The 21,760-nt window shown below is 46.9% G+C and overlaps 2 protein-coding genes across 2 annotated transcripts; both read left to right on the top strand.

The window, feature by feature from the left end:
• Positions 1-6,534: 6,534 nt before the first annotated feature.
• On the top strand, positions 6,535-9,537 carry LOC137809137 (uncharacterized). The gene is made up of 2 exons (XM_068610275.1): positions 6,535-7,050; positions 8,173-9,537. The coding sequence occupies exons 1-2, from the start codon at positions 6,535-6,537 to the stop codon at positions 9,535-9,537; spliced, it is 1,881 nt and encodes a 626-aa protein (XP_068466376.1).
• A 7,930-nt stretch (positions 9,538-17,467) lies between these two features.
• LOC137809136 (uncharacterized) lies at positions 17,468-18,534 on the top strand. The gene is made up of 2 exons (XM_068610274.1): positions 17,468-17,695; positions 17,797-18,534. The coding sequence occupies exons 1-2, from the start codon at positions 17,468-17,470 to the stop codon at positions 18,532-18,534; spliced, it is 966 nt and encodes a 321-aa protein (XP_068466375.1).
• The last annotated feature ends 3,226 nt before the right edge of the window (positions 18,535-21,760 follow it).

The following is a 21,760-nucleotide window of genomic DNA, read 5'->3' as shown; positions in this document are numbered from 1 at the left end:
ATCCTCTGCTATGTTTTTCAGTTTAGCAGTCAGAGGTTCCCACATCCTTGTGACCTCGAGGGAAAGGTTTGCGGCTTGGAGAGGCGCCAGGGGGGCTTGTTGAGGGTTCTCGCCGCCACCTTCCTTAGCAATATTTTCAGTGGTTGCTTCCTGGCGTGGCGACGCAATCGGGGATTCGGTAATTAGGATTGGAGAGGTATGAGCGACCTCATCCCCGATTGGAACGATTCCTGCAGCTGAAGTGTTGGAAGGGGGGCCCCCTCCTGCTGACATATGTGGCGTAGAGGCGCTCGGGGGGTCCTCCAAGAAATTTGGCTCTTGGGCCTCAGCTGCAGGTGGCGCAGTGGCCAGCGGAACTGCTTGGACTGGTGATGAAGGGGCTTGTGGGGTTGGCGATGAGGGAGGAGGAGCAGGCGTTGATGGTGGTGGTGAGGTTGGAAGAGGGGGTTGAGCAGGTGGAGAAGATGGTGCCACCCTCTTCCTTTTCGTGACAAGGCCATCCTCTGTGACCTCGTCGTCCTCTTCTTCCTCCTCTTGGACGATTTGGGGGGCTTTTCGCTTAGGCCTCTTAAGGACCAGTTTCTTGCGCTGGGCGGGTTCCTTAGGCGGTGATCGCCCATGAACGATAGCCTTCTCGACCGCCGAGTTGGGCACCGTCTGGGAACCGGTCGCCAACCCGTGGTTTCGGGCGAGCGCCTTTAAGTCGGCGAGCATGTTTTTACCCAACATGGTGTGTGCATGAAACGAAAGTGCATGAGTTAGCTCAGAGAAGAAAAGGATAAGTGTATGAGGTAATGAAACAGCAAAACAGGTATATACAGAAAAGGTAAAACCAAAGTCTTGTGCGTATCGCACAAGACGCCCAGAAACAGTATCAGAAGCAATATCAAGACAAGAGTGTAGCGTCCTAACCTATTTGGAATTCCAGCTGGTCCTCAAAGAATTCGAAGGAGATCAGGGTGGGGGTCAGGAATGTTATGTTGGCATCTGCCACCCTCTTCCAGAATAGACAGAGGTCTCGGTCCAAAGCTCCCATGCTATCAGGACTTCTGGGCCTCCTGAAGCAGCTCTTGGACTCCTTTTTCCCCTTGTCCACCCAGTACAAGGGGAAGCCGTCGAGAAGGGAAGTGTCTTTATCGTTTGCGCGTACTTGGATGAACTTCCCCTTCCAGTCTTTGTACGATTGCTGGAAGATGGTAAAAATGGATCTCCCAGCAATGGCATTCCGGCTGACCCACAGGCGGTCTCCTGGGTGTTTGGCCTCAAACAGGAACAAAAACACGTCCACCGACGCGGGCAACCCCAGGTGGGCGCACGTTATTTCAAAGGCTCGAACAAACGCCCAGCTGTTGGGGTGAAGCTGGGCGGCAGCGATGTTGAGCTCGGTCAAGAGTTCCCTCTCGAATCGGGTGAGAGGGAACCTGAGTTTGACCTTCTTGAAGAAAGTGGTGTAGACAAAGCAAAAGGGCCCGTCGGCGCTTACTTTGTCATCGGCACACACTGGCAGAGCGGCGGGGCAAGGCAGCACCATCATCCTCTCGTCGTGCTCCTTGTGAAACGATTGATAGGCCTCGTCCCCCTTAGTCAACCGTAGAACTGCTCCCGCAGTGTTCACCGACGAGGTCTCCTTTAGAAGGGTTGGGTTAGCCCAGGGGTATAGAGTTTTGAAGTCTGGCAGAGGGACGGGGGCTCCTCCAGCGTTAGATGGAGTCGCCTGAGCCAGGGCAGTTTGGGAAGATGCAGGCCTCTCAGCCTGCGAAGAGGAAGCACCGCGAACTTGTGTTGAGTCGTGTGCTTGTGAAGGAGGGTTTCGCGCTGATGGAGGGGGGTTCGGGGTAATCTTGGTGCGAGTCATGGTAGCAACTGCAAAGGAAGAAGAAAGAAAAAAATAATTAGGAGGGTTACAAAGGCTGACTCGATCATAGAAGGAAGGGGAAAGACGAACGAATGTGAGTTCGTTGCGACGATCGACAAAGCCCTAAGTTACGCAGAAGGAGAAATGGAAAAACAACCCACAGCGTATGCACCAGGCAGTTACAGGATGATGCAAATCGGTGAAAATGCAAGGAAACCCAGCAGATGAAGGAAAGTAGTTACCTTTCGATGATCAGGAAAACGGTGAAGGAAGGTGGTGATCTAGGGCGTTGAAGAGCGTCGAGAGTTTTCGCAGAGGGAAGTGAGAGCGTTTGCAAGCACGAAGAAGGTGATGGAACAGTGGAGCGTAATGGGTTTAAGGGTTTTCGAAATAAGTTAGGAAGCGCTAACGGCAGATGAAGAGAGCCGTTGATGAAGCCACGTGTCGAACGATGGGTGAAGGGTTTGGTGGAGCGTCAGAGCAGCAGAAAGTACAATCGCTTGGAATTCTGCGTCAGTGCAGCGTAGATCGGCGTTAACGAAGGCTCTTTCAGTCTTTTCGCTAGACAAGTCTTCGCTTAAGACTGGGGGGCTTGTGTACCGCCCTGGTGGTCGGGTGTGATGACGTGGCATCCTGCTACAGTGTAGCGTGTTGACAAGGCGCCAGGTTGGCAGATAGGAAGGAAGTCGGGAGGCACATGTAGTCGCCAGTTGTTAAGTTGGCGTGTTCCGATTTCCAGTTTACCAGAATAGGCGATCGCCAGGTTGAAGATGAAGTCGCCAGATGTAGACTCAGGCGACCAAGCAGTCAGAGATCGCCAGAGCAAGCACATCGCCGAAGATGAAGGAGAAACAGATTATGAAGGCGGCCGGCGAGACCACAGGGAAGGTGTATGAAGGCCCTAACTCGCCAGTTCCAGTAGAGATCGCACTCCTAAGTTTGCTATGCACTGGGCAGTACCATGCATAAGTAACTTAGCCAAAATGAGAGTAGAAGCAGCGCCAAGTCAGGGAGCCTCCAGATGATGGCACGTGTACGGTTGGATGCGGGCCACGTGTCCAAGTCTGCAACTGCCAGGAGAGAGAAAGTCACCAGGTATATAAGAGCTCTTAACAAACTTTCTGAGGTACGCACGTTCAGTTCATACACTTTACGCTTGTGAGTGAGAGAGGATTTGCACGGTTCTCGTTCTTAGTATTTGGTGATACCGTCACTGACTTGGGCGTCGGAGTGCGATCGGCCGCAGCGACGCCGTATCGTTTCTTTGCAGGTTCTTGAGATAGATCCCGAGGAGGAACGGAGGTGAGAAGCGGTGCGCACGTCGATCCTTTGACGAGGCATTCTCCAGCGCTCCGGTCAACAGGCAGGATCAAAATTATTATCGTGCTCACAGGAAATAGTGTGACATATTATATTTCATTATATTCAAATTGTTGAATATTCACAACCATTGATAATGATATTTGAGATTGATAGCCAACTAAATAAAAATTGTGAAGACAAAATATATAGAATGATAGAAATTGAGAAAACTTTCAACAATAGTGATCCTGCCTGTTGACCAAAACGCTGGAGCCTTGCCTCGTCAAACCTGGAGACTTCTGCGCCGTGTTAGCCTCCGTCCTTCACCGCGATCCACCTCAAGAACCTGCAAAAGACAGAACGGCGCCGCTGCGGCCGATCACGCTCCGACGCCCAAGTCAGCGACTAAACCACCAAATACTAAGAGAAAACTCAAGAACTCTAAGGAACCGTGCAAAGTTCTCTCTCAGCGTACTCAAAACTCGCAAGCGTAAAGAAGTAATCTGAACGTGCGTACCTCAGAAGTTCGTTAGAATCTCTTATATACCTGTGCACTTTCTCTCTCCTAACGGTTACATATCTGGACACGTGGCTCGCATCCAGCTGTACACGTGTCACCATCTGGAGCTTCCTTGACTTGGGCGCCACTTCTTACTCTTCAGGTTTTTGGCTAGGTTACTTATGCATGACACAACTTAGTGCATAGTTGCCTTGGAGCGTGATCTCTTCTGGGTGGCGAGTTCGGGTGCCTTCGGGTCTCCCGACCTCATCCTCTGGCTAGCTAGGAAATGACTATCTGACTTCATCTTTGGTGATGTCCTTGTTTCGGCGATCTCTAATCACTTGGCCGCCTGGCTCCACATCTGGCGACTTTATCTCGAACCCGGTGACCGCCGGTTTATGTACGCTAGAGATCGGAGCACGCCAACTTAAGGACTGGCGACTACACGAGCCCCCCGACTTCCTTCCCTTCTGCCAGCCATGGGCCCTACTCGGCACGTCTGCATAATAGCTAAAGTCAAACATACGGTGGGATCTCGGTGTGTTGACCGCTTTGAGCATCGTCATGTATGGGAGTCGCTAGGTGATCCTGCCGGCAACTTGAACGTGGGTGAATCGCTTCGTAACACTTTCTGCCCTGTCTTCGCGACTGTGTCTCCTGAAGAATCACCTTCTGAACTCTCTCTCTCAGATGTCTTCGAAATGTGACCTGCAAAATACACAGACGGCGCCTCTAGCGGCCGTTTGCACTCCGACGATCAAGTTAGTTCAACAGAACCACCAGAATACTGGAAACTTAGTAAAAAACGTGTGTATCAGAAAAACATGCACTCTGTTTTTTCCTCTCTCCTTTTTTCTTCTTCCTTTGTTTTTTTTTTCCACTCTCCCTCTGATTCTGTCTTTTATCCCTCTTTCCCTGCTTCTGGGCATAACAGAATTCTGTTATGCTTTTCTGGCATGTGTCAGAACCCTGTCGTGCTTTTCAGAGAAAGCGTACCTTCAGAATCAGCAATGGGGAGCGTGAGAGTCTGCGCATGTCTGCGCTTGGCTGCGCCTGTCTGTACCTTTAGCAGTACGGAGTGCTCTTTTGTCTGGACCGCACCCCTCTCAGATGGTGACACGTGGAGGCCTGCAACTCACATCTAACCACACACGTGTCACTTACTGGAAGGGCTCTAGCGCCTCTCTTTGTCTGCCTAAGCTACACCCTTGCGGAGTAACTTGGGATGCTTCTCTTATCTGGGCAAATTGCATACTCTTAGGAGAACGTCGGGTGTGGCTGGTCTAGGCGCACTCACCAAACGTTACTCTCTGCGTAGGCGACTTACCCTTCAGGATGACACGCACGTAATGGGTTGAGGGAATCACCAATCACCGACTGGCTTACTGGTTCCCTCAGGCCACTCTCGTGCATGATTCCTTGAGGTGTGCTCATGCGAGGTCCATGCGTAACGCTCTCGCTGGGAACCTTAGTCCCAGTTTAACTGCGTGTAACACGAGACCCCGATGACAATACACCCGATGACTGATCAGTGTTTATTCGCTACTCGCGCTCTGCCTCCAGGCGCGAGTCTGGGAACTGGTCTGCTGGTGGTCACTTGGCTACTGACCACCGATCACCATTCTGGGTGATCTGTCCCCCGACCTCTCTGCCGCCTGATCTGTCGGTGGTAACTTGGTTACTGACCACCGATCACCTCTCTTGGCGATCGTCCCCCTACCTCTCTGCCACCTGGTCCACGTGTCACCCTGTGAGTGGTCCACGTGGTTCTCTGATGCTGATGTCATCGACTACCGATGACCGATCGGATCACTAGGTTTAAGCGTCTCCCACCTTAAAGGCGTGACTCTTTGTCCTAAGAGCGCGCTTTGGCCCCGATGGTGCCACCCCTCGATACTCGCGGGTAGGGAAGACCGTGGAGGGGGCGGCACGATAAGAGGCCATGGTACGGGCGAGGAGGCCTCGGGCCCCGGTACCTCAGAACAGTAATAAAGGTGGCTTCAAGGCCATATTCCCAGTACCAGTAGGGAGTAACCTGACTCGTGAAGTACTTATGCATGAGGTGTAGGACGTGGCTACCCGCGCCACCTTTGGAGAATCCCTAGGATAGATACGACCCGGGAGAGGGCCTCGCACCAGGGGTAATCCGCTTGCATTGTACGAGAGGCTGGGGCGCATGAGTTGGCACCTAGGTAGTCACCCCTTGCGCTGGATGCACTTTGAGGAAGGAAGACTTACGCGCTGGGATTTCCCTAAGTTGGGTTACAGCGTCGTAAGGCCTTCCACGTGGAATTGCGCTTAAGTCAGAGAAGCCACGTGGCAGTAGCACTGAAACCCAAGGTATATAAGCCTTTCTGGAAGCTTAGTAAGGTACGTTTTCATGTTCTAATCATTTGCACACTTACACATTGTACGCACGAGTGATTTGAGCACCAGAGAGAAGTTTGTTAGAATACAGTTACGCGCCTTCAGAACATCACAGTTACGGTGCTCCAATACGGAGGTGCATAGTGTTTTCTTCCTACTGACTTGATCGTCGGAGTGCAAACGGCCGTGAGGGTGCCCTTTGTTCTCTCAGTTTTAGGTACTCACGGCAATGTAGGGTGAAGATCTGGAACCAAGACGAAGGTGTCCTTCATACGCGAGTCGCAACTACGCACGAAGCACACTCTGGTCTACCGGCAGGAACATAAAACTATTGATCAGTTCCAACCGTTTGTTCACCAATTTTCTTGAGTTTCTACCGTCTGTTCGCGATTCCGCTCGTTTTCACCGAAGGATTTTCAAGAACCACCGTTACAGTTCGAAGTTCTTCAAGAAACTGCAAGAAATGAGGACAACAAGGCAAAGTTCGACGCGCGCTGAGAGTGACGACATGACCATGCAGCAGGTCATAGAGATGATGCAGGGCCTTCAGGAGGTGATGGCCGCATCAAAGGCAGAGCAAGAGCGCATGCAGGCAGACCTCGCGGCGTCGCAAGCGAGGAATGAAGAGTTATGTCTCACGAACGAGGAGTTGCGCCGGGGGTTGCGCAACCACCCTGGGATTCATGAAGCGGAGGATCGTGAATGTGTCACGCCACCTAGGGAGTTCTCCACACCGTTCTCGCAGTCGATCATGGAGGCGGTGATCCCTCACACGTTCGTAGGTCCCAAGGTGACATTCACGGGGATGGAAGACCCCGATGCACACCTCACTGCGTTCCACACACAGATGATGCTAGTAAGCGGCTTCGACGCCGTGAGGTGCAAGCTCTTCATGAGCACGTTAACAGGCATGGCCATGGATTGGTTCATCAGCCTCCCAGACGACCACATCACCTCTGTTGAACCAAGTGGTGTTCAAGCTTTGAAGAATCCAAATCCTTTGAAGGATGTTGAAGCCTCTGTTGTGCTTGATGTTGCTGTGCTGGTTTAAGCTTTGTTCTGGGGTAGTTTATATGTTGTAATCCACCCTGTGATTAAATCTAAAGCATTAGCATTCTCAATCTTTGTGAAAACAAAATGATTTCAAACTAAGTAAAAACAACCGATTGTTTTGTCGAAACAACCGATTGTTTATACTTAGGAGTTTTGAGAAAAAGTTTGAAAACTCTTAAGTACCAAAACAACCGATTGATTCGAGGAAACAACCGATTGTTTGTTTTGGGACCATAACAGAATAACTGTTTTCTTTGACTGAGCTTTAAATGATTTAACTGTTTACGCTCCAGTCATTAAATGCTTTGACCAATCTTTTAATGCAATTTAAGAGTTTGTTAAGATTTGATAACAAACTACATCTTTGAATATATTCAGAAAAACAGATTTAAGAATTAAGAATCTTTGACAGTTTTTCTAAGAGAGTTTTTCAAAGTGTTGAGATTGCTAAGCGTTTGTGATTGATCAAAGTGCTGGAATAGGATTCTGCTTGTATTGATTTCAGATTATCTTCTGTAACAAGTGTAATCCTTGTACTCTGTTGAACAATTCGTTTCTGTGTTTGCTGAGATTGGCTGTGTGTTCTTGAGGTGTTCAAGATCAGCAATCTTAGTGTTGGCCAAGGAGAGTGTGTTTCTTAAGGTGTTCAAGGTCATTTTCTTGGTTGTTGTGTAAGTAATCAAGTGGTGATTGCTTAGTGGATATCCTCAGGGTTTGTGAGAAGACTGGATGTAGCTCTGGTTTGGAGTGAACCAGTATAAACAACTGTGTACAATCTCCCTATCTCTAACTCTTTAAATTCAGTTTATTTGTTGTTTGCTGGTATAAACAACCGATTGTTTCTAGGAAACAACCGATTGTTTCTAGGAAACAACCGATTGTTTCTAGGAAACAACCGATTGTTTCTAGGAAACAACCGATTGTTTTTCTGGTACTATAGCTTTTGCTTGCTGTTTTGGCTAACTGAATTGCTGAATCAATTGGTTTCTGATATAAATTCATTCTAGTTTTGAAAATTTTGCGAAAACCCTTTTTAAACAATTCACCCCCCTCTAGTTTAAAGCCATCTTTTTTAACAACCTCCTTCGCGCAGCTCGAGCAGCTGTTCTGGGAGCAGTACATTGCGAATCGGGCTCCCCCACCGGTGTCGTACGATCTATTCGACGTGAAGCAGTATCAAGGCGAAACCTTGAAAGAATACATCAATCGCTTCGGGGCGCAGGTGGTGACGGTTGGCACCATGGAGAAGCCGATGATTGTCTACGCGTTCAGGAAGGGGATGTGCCCTGGACCATTCTGTGAGTCAATCATCCAAAGCCGCCCCCGAACCTTTGCAGAAATAAGGCGTCGCGCGGTGGAGCACATCGCCACAGAGGGCGAGGTGTGCGAGAAACGCACAAGCATTGCACCTGCACGCCCAAGAGCGACATCGCGTGCACAGCCCACTAGGGTGAACGAGGTCGCGACCGGAAGGAAAGGTCAAGAGAGTAAGCGCCCATACGAGGCGAGGAGGCCCCAGACGAGGGGGCGAATAGAGGGGAATAGGTCGGCGAGGGAGGGAAATAGGCCTTTGAGGCATAATTTTGTGGTAGAGTTGAAAGATGTAATCGTCATGCCTAACATAGCAGATAGGCTGAGGCCCCCAGTGAAGATTGATAAAGTGTTGGGACCTCACAAGGATGCGTGGTGCGAGTTCCACCAAGTGTTTAGGCATCACATCAACAACTACTTGGCGTTGGGCCATCAGTTGGACGAGTTGTTAAAAAGTGTGTTCCTGAAGGACTATCTGGTCGGGTCTTCTACAACCGCGGCCCTGACAGTACCAGAAGAGGATCAGGCACACAAGATGTCGATCCATGGAGAAGTGCACACCATCTCTGGTGGCTTCTCAGGAGGAGGATGCGCTGCCTCTCAACGCAAGAGGTACGTGCGATCGGTTAATTCAGTAGTTGAGGAAGGACTGGATGACCCGTGGGAGTCAGACCTGGTGTTTACGAAGGTTGACCTACGCGACGTCGTCCCCCATGATAATGACCCCGTGGTCATTTCGGTTGTCACCGTTGGGAGAAGGGTACACCGAGTCCTCGTGGACCAGGGCAGCTCCGCCGACGTCATGTTCTGGTCCACATTCAACAAGCTGCAGTTGTCCCCTGACCTGCTGGGGCCATACACGGGATGTTTGTATGGGTTCGCAGAGGACCAAGTGGAGGTACGTGGCTACCTGGAGCTGAGGACGACATTTACAAATGGAACGGCGTCACGTACCGAGAGCATCCGATACCTAGTCGTGAACGCCAATTCAGCCTACAACATTTTGTTGGGAAGGCCTGCGTTGAATAGGCAAAGGGCAGTGGCTTCCACACGCCACATGAAGATGAAGTTGCCAAATCTTAGTGGTCGGGTGATCGTGATCAAGTCAGATCAGGAGGAGGCCCGGATTGTTATGAGAATAGCCTAAAAACAAAAATGGGAGTATTTATGGTGGTGGAGCGACCGCTCAGCACAGATACGCCTATGGAGGTGGAGCCTTTGGAGGAGGCGACGCCTGTCGAGTCCGTGCCCGCGGGGGAAGCGCCCAAGGAGGCCGCACCCTTAGAAGGATCACATGGGGAGGCCTCGCCCATGGAAGAAGTACCCGGGGAGGCCTCGCCCATGGAGGGAGTATCTGTGGAGGCCTCGCCCACAGAGGAGGTGCCCGACGAGGCGACGCCTAGAAGAGAATGTCGCGGAGGTGAGTCTCGCGCTGAGAGCGCTCGGGACAGGCGACCCGAGCCGGTAGAAAATGTGGTCGAGAGGCAGATTGGGGGGAAGATCTTCAAGCTGGGGCGACTGCTGAGTCAAGAAGAGCAGGACGAGGTGGCGGCGGTAATTTAGCGCCACCTGGACGCATTCGCATGGTCCGCCTCAGACATGTCGGGCATCGACCCAGATTTTTTGTGCCACCATCTCACCATGGACCCCAAGGTCCATCCTGTACGACAGAGGAGGAGGAAGTTCAACGAGGAGAGGCGCCTCATCATGCAGGAAGAAACGAAGAAGCTGTTGAGCGTCAGACACATCAGGGAAATCTAGTACCCTGAGTGGCTGGCCAATGTCGTCTTAGTGAAGAAGGCGAATGGGAAGTGGAGAATGTGCGTCGACTTCACATACCTGAATAAGGGATGCCCCAAAGATTCGTATCCACTGCCCAGCATCGACGCGTTGGTGGACAGCACATCGGGCTGCAAGATGCTGAGCTTCTTGGATGCATTCTCGGGGTACAATCAGATCAAGATGCATCCACGTGATGAGAGTAAAACATCATTCATGACTGAGACGTGTAGCTACTGCTACAGGGTCATGCCGTTCAGACTGAAGAATGCAGGCGCCACCTACCAGAGACTGATGGATAAGATCCTCGCACCTATGCTGGGTAGAAACGTGCAGGCCTATGTTGATGACATGGTGGTGACCTCCCAGGAAAGAGGGCGACACCCAGCGGACCTGGGAGAACTGTTCGCGACAATAGCTAAGTACCGCCTCAAGCTGAACCCGGAGAAGTGCGTTTTGTTGAACCAAGTACCGATTGTTTTGTCGAAACAACCGATTGTTTATACTTAGATGTTTTTAGAAAAGATTGAAAACTATTTTTCAAATGGTTAAGCTATTAAAACCAAAACAACCGATTGATTCGAGGAAACAACCGATTGTTTGTTTTGGTACCATAACAGAAAAACTTTTTTATCTTTGGCTGAGCTTTAAATGCTTTGAATGATTTAATTGCTTACGCTCCAGTCTTTAAATTCTTTGACCAATCATTAAATGCATTGAATAAGTTTGTTAATATTTGAAAACAAACAATATCTTTGAATAAATTCAGAAAAACAGATTTGAGTAACAAGTTTTTTTTAATACAGATTTTGAGTTTTTCAAAGAGCTGAGATTGCTTAGAGTTTGTGATTGATCAAAGTGTGTGGAATAGGATTTTGACTTGTATTGATTTCAGATTATCTTCTGTAACAAGTTTAATCCTTGTACTCTGTTAAACAAGTTTCGTTTGTGTGTTTGCTGAGATTTGCTGTGTGTTCTTGAGGGGATCAAGATCATAAATCTTAGTGTTGGTGTGTTGGCCAAGAGAAGTGTGTGTCTTGAGGGGATCAAGGTCACCTTCTTGGTTATGGTGTAAGTGATCAAGGTGTGATTGCTTAGTGGATTTCCTCAGAGGTTCTCTGAGAAGACTGGATGTAGCTCTGGGTTTGGAGTGAACCAGTATAAACATCTGTGTACATTTTCTCTATCCCTAACTCTTTAAATTCACTTTTGATTTTATTACTAGTATAAACAACCGATTGTTTCTGCGAAACAACCGATTGTTTTGCTGGTGCAGTGCTTTAAGCTTTGTGTTTTTGAAAAACTGATTTCTAAATCAAGGTATTCTCGAAGTATTTTCATTCAAGGCTTAAAAGCTTACGAAAACTCTCTTTAAACAATTCACACCCCTCTAGTTTAAAGCCATATATTCTAACAATTGGCATCAAAGCTTGGTTCTTGAAAATTATTCAAGTTGATCCAAAAATCTTTTTTCTATGGCTGGAAAACAATCTTTTGAGGAAGGTGCTTCAATCTACAAACCACCTTTATTCTGTGGATTGAATTACAAATACTGGGAAGCCATAATGAAAATCTTTGTGGAATCTATTGATCAAGGAATTTGGGATTCAATTGAGAATGGTCCTTACATTCCAAAGTTTAAAAAGAATGGTTCTTTCATTGCAAAATCTTGGTCTCAATGGACCAATGATGAATGTAAGATGGCCAAGCTTGATTGTACTGCTCAAAACATAATAGCTTCTGCACTAGATACTAATGAATTTTTCAGGATATCAAAATGCAAAACTACTAAAGAGATGTGGAACACACTCAAGGCTGCTCATGAACACAATGAACTAAAGGAGGCAATGACAAAGAGTCAAGCAAGAAGAAAAAGAAGGCAAAACAAGAAAAGCCTCAACCTTTGCTTCATGGCCAGAAAGGAGGATGACTAAAGTAGTGTAAGTTCATCAAACTCCTCAAACTCTGAAAATTATGGTCAATTACTTCAAGCCTTTCAAGAAACGCATGAAGAAGCCAACTGATTGGCTCTCTTGAACAATCGGTTAAAAGAAAATAACACCTGGCTTAAAAACAGGGTAAAGACACTGGAAGAGGAATTAGAAAATTCAAAAACAGATTTTGAAAATCTTGAAATCATCTACAAAAACTCCTTTTGCAACTGTGATGCTCTAGTTTGTGAAAATTGCGAAAATCTTGAAAAGCAGGTCCACTATCTTGTTAAAACTGTGGATAAACTTTCTAAAGGCCAATCCAACTTTGAGAATGTATTAGCATCTCAAAACTGTGTTTTTGGAAAAGCTGGATTGGGTTTTAATCCACAAAACAAACAAGATAGATTTTCAAAATCATTTTCGAAAATGCCAGAAAAACAACCGATTGGACCATCGAAACAACTGATTGTTACATGGTTCTATTGCATGAAAAGAGGCCATTCTGTGAGGTTCTGTAAGATCAGAAAATATGTTGTTCCTAAAGGTCTTATGAAGTGGATTCCTAAGGGTAATAAAGGTTTAATTGATTTGTGTAAACCAAATGGACCCACATTTTAAGGGGACCAAATCTTTGTACTTAAAAATCTTTTTTTTAGGGAATCTTGGAGGAGAGCAAGCAACTGTGGTACTTGGACAGTGGAGGCTCCAAGCACATGACAGGGGACAAATCAAAGTTCCTGAGCATCTCCTTTAAGCAAGAGGGTCATGTCACCTATGGGGACAACAATAAAGGAAGGATTCTTGGGAGAGGATCCATAGGAGACAAAGACATCTTGGTCATCCATGATGCGCTTTATGTAGAAGGCCTAAAGCATAATCTGCTGAGCATTAGCCAATTATGTGACAAGGGATATCTAGTGATGTTCAAGTCAAACACATGTGAAATCTGTCTACCCAACACCAAAGAGGTAATGTTGGTAGGTAAGAGAGTTAATAATGTGTATCTTCTATATATCTTTTCACCATGTTCAATTGGATGTCTTCTATCCAAGCAAGATGAATCTTGGCTTTGGCATAGAAGAATTGCTCATATTCACATGAACCACTTGAACAAGTTAATTTCAAGGGATCTTGTGATTGGGCTACCAAAACTCAAGTTTGAGAGGGATCACATTTGTGAAGCATGCCAAAAAGGGAAACAAGTGAAAAGTTCTTTCAAAATTAAAAATGTTGTTTCATCTTTGAAACCTCTTGAACTTCTTCACATGGATCTCTTTGGACCCTCAAGAACTCTGAGTCTTGGTGGAAATTATTATGCTTTTGTTATTGTTGATGACTATTCTAGGTACACTTGGACTCTTTTCATGGAATCAAAGAGTGATGGCTTTTCTGCATTCAAGAAGTTAGCAAGAAGGTTGCAGAATACAAAGAACAGCAACATAGGTTCTATTAGAAGTGATCATGGAGGAGAATTTCAAAATGAGAAGTTCAGCAAATTCTGTGAGAAGATGGGAATTCTGCACAACTTCTCTACTCCAAGAACACCACAACAGAATGGAGTGGTAGAAAGGAAGAACAGGTCTCTTGAAGAGCTAGCAAGGACAATGCTTAGTGAGTCAACTCTTCCTAAGTACTTTTGGGCAGATGCAGTGAGCACCTCATGTTATGTGATGAATAGGGTGCTTATTAGGCCCATTTTGAAGAAAACTCCATAAGAACTCTTCAATGGAAGGAAGCCTAACATCAACCATCTCAGGGTTTTTGGCTGCAGCTATTTCGTCCTCAACAATGGAAAAGAAAACTTGGGAAAGTTTGATCAGAAAGCGGATCTTGGCATCTTCAGAGGGTATTCATTCACAAGTCATGCATATAGAGTCTACAACAAGAGGTTGATGACTGTAGGAAGAATCAGTTCACGTTGTCTTTGATGAGGTATATCACAGAATCAATCAAATCCCAAAGACCAGTGCTGAAGAAGATGAACAGAGCATCAGTTTGGAGAAGCTGGAAATCTGTGCAGAAAAACAACCGGATGATTCGTAGAAACAACCGGTTGATTCGTAGAAACAACCGGTTGATTCGTAGAAACAACCGATTGAAATTCTGCAACAGAGTGAGCTGCCCAAGGAGTGGAGGATTCCTAGAGATCTGTCAGTGGATAACATCATAGGGCAGATAAAGCAACGTGTCTCCACACGTAGCTCCATCTCAAACTTTTGCAGGCACACAACTTTTATCTCTCAAATTGAACCAAAGTCAATTGAGGAAGCTCTCAAGGATGAGAAGTCCGTTGAAGCTATGCATGAAGAGTTGAATCAGTTTGCAAGGAATGAGGTATGGTTTCTTGTCCCTAGAACTGATGAAATGAATATTATTGGTTTGAAATGGGTTTTCATAAACAAGCTAGATGAAGATGGTGTGATCACAAGGAACAAAGCAAGGCTAGTTGTCAAGGGCTACAATCAAGAGGAGGGTATAGACTATGGTGAAACCTTTGCTCCTGTTGCTAGATTGGAGTCTGTGAGGCTGCTACTGGCTTTTACGTGTATGAGTGGTTTCAAACTCTTCCAAATGGATGTCAAAAGTTCCTTCTTAAACGGCTACATCAATGAGGAAGTGTATGTAGATCAACCACCAGGCTTTGAAGATCATAAGTATCCCAACCATGTCTTCAAGTTGAAGAAAGCTTTGTATGGACTGAAGCAAGCTCCAAGACAGTGGTATGAGAGGCTTAGCAATTTTCTGCTATCTCATGGTTATGAAAGGGGAATGGTAGACAAGACTCTCTTCATCAAAAAGTCAAATACAGAAATAATTCTAGTGCAAATCTATGTAGATGACATCATCTTTGGTGCTACACAAGATAGTTTGTGTGAAGAATTTGTGGCTACAACAAAAGGTGAGTTTGAAATGTCTATGATGGGAGAACTGTCTTTCTTTCTTGGATTGCAGGTTAAGCAAACAAAGGATGGGATCTTTCTATGTCAATCAAAATATTGCAAGGAGATTCTCAAGAAATTTGAAATGGAGAGTTGCAAAGAAGCAAACACTCCATTGTCATCAAGTTGTTATATGGATGTTGATGCTGCTGGAAAGAGTGTAGATCAAACAAAATACAGAGGATTGATTGGCTCTTTGCTTTATCTAACAGCTAGTAGACCGGACATCATGTTTGCAGTGTGTCTATGTGCAAGATGTCAAGCAAATCCTAAAGAGTCACACTTCATAGCTGCAAAAAGAATTCTGAAATATCTCAAAAGAACATCATCTGTTGGTTTATGGTATCCTTCTCACTCTCCAATTCATTTAATTGGTTATTCAGATTCTGACTTTGCAGGTTGCAAGCTAGATAGAAAGAGCACAAGTGGCACTTGCCACCTTCTTGGCTCAAGTCTAACCTCATGGCATAGCAAGAAGCAAGCATGTGTTGCTCTCTCTACTGCTGAGGCTGAATATATTGTTGCTGGGAGCTGTTGTGCACAGATTATGTGGCTCAAACAACAACTTGCAGACTTTGGATTACAAATTAGCAAGGTCCCTTTGATGTGTGATAACACAAGTGCCATCAATCTTACCAAAAATCAGATTCAGCACTCGAGGACCAAACATATTGAGATAAGACACCATTTCATCAGGGATCATGTAAACAATGGGAACTGTGAAGTGAAGTTTGTGGAGACCAAACTGCAGTTAGCTGACATCTTCACGAAACCATTACCAAAAGAGAGGTTTTTCTTCCTAAGAAATGAGTTAGGTATCCTTGATCTTAATAATCTCTTATAAATCTGTTTTAATACATGCTAAAAGTCTATTTGTGAAGACAAATAGGGGGAGAATTAATTGGTTCTTGTATATCTTTATCTGAAACTGTATAAACTGTGAAAATCTCTGATTTAAAGTTGTTTTCTGCTGCTGCTGATAGAAACAACCGATTGTTTCGTGTAAACAACTGATTGTTAGTCATGTTTTATGCTTTGAATATATAAAAATATGACCTGCTGCTGTAAGAAGCATTGGATAATATAAATGCTACTTTTGCAGGTACTGCTTCAGATTCAATCAGATCAAACACAAGCACCAGAGATTTGTCTTCATCAAATAAGGGGAGATTGTTGAACCAAGTGGTGTTCAAGCTTTGAAGAATCCAAACCCTTTGAAGGATGTTGAAGCCTTGGCTGTGCTTGCTGCTGCTGTGTTGTTTTAGTTAGAATCTGGGGTAGATTGTGTTTCTAATCCACCTCTTGATTGAATCCAAAGCATAGGCATTCTCAATCTTTTTGAAAGAAAAATGTTTTTCAAAATAAGTTAGAAATAACCGATTGTTTTGTCAAAACAACCGATTGTTTATACTTAGATGTTTTTAGAAAAAGATTGAAAACTATTTTTCAAATGGTTAAGCTATTAAAACCAAAACAACCGGTTGATTTGAGGAAACAACCGATTGTTTGTTTTGGTACCATAACAGAAAAACTTTTTTATCTTTGACTGAGCTTTAAATGCTTTAAATGATTTAACTGCTTACGCTCCAGTCTTTAAATGCTTTGACCAATCTTTAAATGCAATGAATAAGTTTTTTAAGATTTGATAACAAACAATATCTTTGAATAAATTCAGAAAAACAAATTTGAGTAATAAGTTTTTTTTTAATACAGATTTTGACTTTTTCAAAGAGCTGAGATTGCTTAGAGTTTGTGATTGATCAAAGTCTGTGGAATAGGATTTTGACTTGTATTGATTTCATATTATCTTCTGTAACAAGTGTAATCCTTGTACTCTGTTAAACAAGTTTCGTTTGTGTGTTTGCTGTGATTTGTTGTGTGTTCTTGAGGGGATCAAGATCAGAAATCTTAGTGTTGGTGTGTTGGCCAAGAGAAGTGTGTGTCTTGAGGGGATCAAAGTCACTTTCTTGGTTGTGGTGTAAGTGATCAAGGTGTGATTGCTTAGTGGATTTCCTCAGAGGTTCTCTGAGAAGACTGGATGTAGCTCTGGGTTTGGAGTGAACCAGTATAAACATTTGTGTACATTTTCTCTATCCCTAACTCTTTAAATTCAGTTTTGATTTTATTACTGGTATAAACAACCGATTGTTTCTACGAAACAACTGATTGTTTTGCTGGTGCAGTGCTTTAAGCTTTGTGTTTTTGAAAAAACTGATTTCTAAATCAAGGTATTCTCGAAGTATTTTCATTCAAGGCTTAAAAGATTACGAAAAATCTCTTTAAACAATTCACCCCCACCCCCCATCTAGTTTAAAGCCATATATTCTAACACGTTTTTGGGGTCGAGGCGGGGAAGTTCTTAGGTTTCATGCTCACCGAGCCGGGGATAGAGGCGAACCCCGACAAGTGTGCGGCGATCCTAGCGATGAGGAGTCCTGCCTCGGTGAAAGAAGTGCAGCAGCTGACGGGGTGCATGGCGGCCTTGTCGAGGTTAGTTTCTGCTGGTGGAGATAAAGGTCACCCATACTTTCAGTGCCTGAAAAGGAACAGCCGCTTCGTGTGGACAGAGGAGTGCGAGACAACTTTCCTCAGGCTAAAGGAGTACCTGGCGACACCTCCCGTGCTATGCAAGCCGCGGGCCGGCAAACCCCCTGTTTGTATTTCACAGTGACGGAGTGGGCCATCAGCTCTGTGCTGGTTCAATAGCAGGATCAGACTCAGAAGCCCATATACTTCGTCAGTAAAGTCTTGTAGGGGCCGGAGACGAGGTATCAATCGTTGGAGAAGGCGACACTGACAGTGGTGTTCTCAACTAGGAGGCTTCGCCATTACTTCCAAAGCTTCACGGTGGTGGTGATGACAGACCTCCCTATCCATAAGGTATTGCAGAAGCCAGACGTCGCAGGAAGGATGGTTCGCTGGGCGGTACAACTGTCTGAGTTCTATATTCAGTACGAGCCCAGGGGATCCATCAAAGGGCAGGTATACGCTGACTTTTTGGCAGAGCTCTCACTAGGAAGCACACAGCAAGAGATGGAGTTAGGCTCGCAATGGATGCTTTCGGTGGATGGGTCCTCCAACCAGCAAGGAAGTGGAGCCGGTGTGGTCTTGGAGGGGCCAAAGGGTTTGCTGATTGAGCAGGACCTGAGGTTTGCATTCAAGGCCAGCAACAACCAAGCAGAATACGAAGCCCTCATAGCTGGGATGCTCCTGGCCAAGGAGATGGGTGCGTGGAGTCTGATGGCGAAGAGCGACTCCCAGTTGGTCACGGGGCAGGTAGCTGGGGAGTACCAAGCGAAGGATCCGCAGATGGCGGCGTATCTGAAGTACGTCCAGTTGCTGAAGGGGGCGTTCGTGCCAAAGTTGACCTGCTCGCCAAACTGGCCAGCTCAGGCAAGGGGGGAAGGTAGAGGACGGTCATCCAGGAGACACTCAAGGCGCCACGAACGTTTGTGGCAGATAATAGGGTGGATGTCCTTCATATCAGCATGACTAGGGGAAAGCCGAAGAGCCATCAGTCTTTGATTTAGGACACGGCGAGGGTCCCCAGCGTCAGTATATATCCGGCCTCGCCCGAAGAGGAGGGTCGTATGCAGGTGTGCGTTTTAGAAGAGGGGGACACATGGATGACGCCCTACAGGCGCTACATCGCGGATGGGATCCTCCTTGCGGAGCCTGGAGAGGGCAAGAGGATAAATAGAAATTCCACGAGGTACACTCTCATCGATGGAGCACTATTCAAGCATAGGTTCACGCACCCGATTCTAACACGTGTGAGCGGCGACGAGTGCATAAGGATAATGTCGGAGCTCCACGAAGGGATCTGTGGAAGCCATGTAGGGGGGAGGTCGTTGGCATCCAAGGTGATCCGTGCAGGGTTCTACTGGCCGACAGTAAGGGAGGATTGCGTGAGGTATGCCTAGCGATGCAAGCAGTGCCAAATGCACGCTGACTGGCACAAGGCACCTCCAAAAGAGTTGAGGTCGATTTATAGCCCGTGGCCTTTCCATACATGGGGAATCGACATTCTGGGGCCCTTCCCTTTGGCGATAAGGTAGATGAAGTACTTGATAGTCGCCATCGAGTACTTCACGAAGTGGATAGAAGCAGAGCCGGTGGCGCACATCACCGTACACAAGGTACAACACTTCGTGTGGAAAAATATTGTGTATCGCTTCGGTGTACCGAGGCGCCTCGTTTCAGATAATGGTACCCAGTTTGCCAGCCTGCAAATGGGTAAGTTGTGCTCAGAAGTAGGCATCAAGCAGGTGTTTGCATCTGTCGAACAACCCCAGACAAACGGACAGGTGGAGTCCGCGAACAAAATTTTGTTGAGGGGGTTGAAGAGGAGGCTTGAGAAAGCCAAGGGAGCGTGGGCAGAAGAAGTACCAAGGATCGTGTGGGCTTACTACACCACGCCCCAGTCTTCCACCATGGAGACGCCGTTCAGCCTGGTGTACGGGTCGGACGCCATGATCCTAGTGGAAATTCATGAGAGCTCGCCCCGTTTCCAAAGCTTTGTGGCAGAGGAGTCCAATGAGGAGAGGAGGGTGAACCTAGACCTATTGGACGAGGCCAGGGAAGAGGTGAGGATAAAGGTTGAGGCTGTGAAGAGAAGGGTGGAGCATCAGTACAACTCCAAGGTGAAGCCGCGGCAGTTCCAAGTAGCTAACCTGGTCATGCGAAAGGCTCATCCATATGAGTTGGAGAACAAGCTATCTCCCAAGTGGACCGGGCCCTTTAGAGTAAACGAGGCTAAGGGGAATGGTTCGTACAAGCTTAAGACTTTGGAAGGAGGCCCCATTCCACACACCTAGAACGCAGCCAATTTAAAGTTTTACTTTAGTTAAAGAACATTATGTAGTACACAGTTTTAAAGGGGACACTCTTTTTCCCTTTTGAGGGTTTTCTAATGAGGTCACCCAAGTAAAAGAATGAGTTCAAGTATACATTGTCTCAATTTCCTTTTTTTGCAATGTAAAGAAACGCTAAAAGAAAAGGGCGCGGTTCATTAAGAAACGAACCCGCCACCATGGTGTGTAGACACCTCAGCAGGAGGGACGCGAATATCTCCTCTGGGCGTGGACACCAAGCGCGCGAACCAGCTTGGACATGTAGACACCCCAAAGGGGGTGACGGGAGCGCACTCCTCGGGCATGGGCGTCAAGTTTGAAAGGTACGCATAGCATATCTAAAATCCAGGCGTTCAGTCCCTAGGCAGGGGTTAACGGATTCCTTCGGGACGCCCCCTCCCCAGGTAAGAACGGCTAGCCCCGGTATCTAGTGTCTAGACACTTCGCAAGGAAGTGGCGGGGGGCGCCTCCTTCAAGTGTGGGCATCAGGCAGTGAGGAAGTTCGGAGCAGTGGAGAGTCAGGCGACTTGGTGCAGATACACGCCATATAGGAGAAGCGCCATCCTTCGAGAAACCTTCTCCTTAGGCGTAATCACCAAGGTCCCTGGACATCTTGGTGTTTAGACACACCGGGGACGACACGACACTACTTTCAGCATGCCTCTCCCAGGCGTGGGCACCAAGAACACTGATCGCCTTGGTGTTTTTGGACACTCCGAGGACGAAACGGCGCTGCTTACGGGCAGGCCTCTCCTCGGGCATGGGCACCAAGTGCGCAGAGATAAGGGCTAGTTGCCTTGGTGTTTAGACACCCGGAGGACGATACAGCGCTGCTTTTAGCAGACCTCTCCTCGGGCGTGGGCATCAAAGCGCAACTTTGTCCCAAGTGTTTAGACACGCTGAGGACGAAACGACCTTGCGTTCAGCAGGTCGCTCCTCGAGTGTGGACACCCAGTGCAGGTAAGCAGGCTTCAGCCAAGATAAGTCCTCCTTCGCCCTCGAGCGACATTGAGGCCAGGGAAGAGATGAGTCCTCTTTCATCTTAAGCGATGACAAGGCCATTAACACCTTCGGTGGTAGGCGCTTCGGGGCCACGGAGGATAACCAAAGATCAAGCCAAAGTTCATTACGAGTCAAAGAAGCAGAAGGAATTCGAAGAACAATAGGAAGGCATAGATCAAAGCAAGGAGAGTCGATGGTAAATGCGAAGATAAAGCACAAACACAATTATCAAAGCAGTAAGAGAGGAGAAGAGTACACAAGAATGTGAAGTTAAAATGGTCATTTATATTCAAATATGGCGATACAAGTGGTCACAGAGTTACAGAGCTACAGAATTACAGTAAGTAGGCTAATCCTCAAGAGCTTCTACAGGCACGATTTTGCCTTCTACGACTTCATTAAGGGGGCTGCAGCCAGAGACGTCGATTCCCGGGTTTGCGCAAGCCGCTTGGGCAAGAGCCTCGGTGAACCCATCGGCTAAAGCGCCCGCGGCGTCATCGACCAGCTCTTGCTCCGCCTTCTTGAAGTGCTCAGCTTGGGAGGCCAACTCTTGCTCTTTGGCCGCTAAAGCTTTGACCGACTCCGCCCGCAGCTTTACAAATTCAGCTTCAAGCAGGTCGAAGGCCTTAGCCTTAGCATCAAACGCTGCCTCCGCCGTGCCTAGTTTCACCTCTCGGTCAACGCATTGATTCTCGAGCTTCTTCATCTTGACCTTGGAGGTTTTGGCAGTGTCTTTCAGATCTGTAATTTCCACACGAATAGGAAAAACTTGCCCAAGGAGTTAGGTGTAGGTTTGCCCAGCTCCGTGCAGTCTCTTGCTGGCGGCGTCTTTCGCTTTCTGAGCCTCCTTCAAGGAGTCCTTG

The sequence above is a fragment of the Phaseolus vulgaris genome, chromosome 2 (genome assembly GCF_000499845.2).
Source record: "Phaseolus vulgaris cultivar G19833 chromosome 2, P. vulgaris v2.0, whole genome shotgun sequence".
Classification (NCBI taxonomy): domain Eukaryota; kingdom Viridiplantae; phylum Streptophyta; class Magnoliopsida; order Fabales; family Fabaceae; genus Phaseolus; species Phaseolus vulgaris.
The sequence above is the reverse complement of the archived record's forward strand: the minus strand, read 5'-3'. Positions and strand labels throughout refer to the sequence as shown.

Bases quoted from the DNA above. Each gene is read 5' to 3' on its own strand.
- LOC137809137 (XM_068610275.1), top strand. From the start codon at position 6,535: ATGACCATGCAGCAGGTCATAGAGATGATGCAGGGCCTTCAGGAGGTG. The intron at 7,051-8,172 runs GTGCTTGATGTT...TCCTTCGCGCAG, and splicing joins AGGATGTTGAAGCCTCTGTT to CTCGAGCAGCTGTTCTGGGA.
- LOC137809136 (XM_068610274.1), top strand. From the start codon at position 17,468: ATGAGGAGTCCTGCCTCGGTGAAAGAAGTGCAGCAGCTGACGGGGTGC. The intron at 17,696-17,796 runs GTTTGTATTTCA...AAAGTCTTGTAG, and splicing joins CGCGGGCCGGCAAACCCCCT to GGGCCGGAGACGAGGTATCA.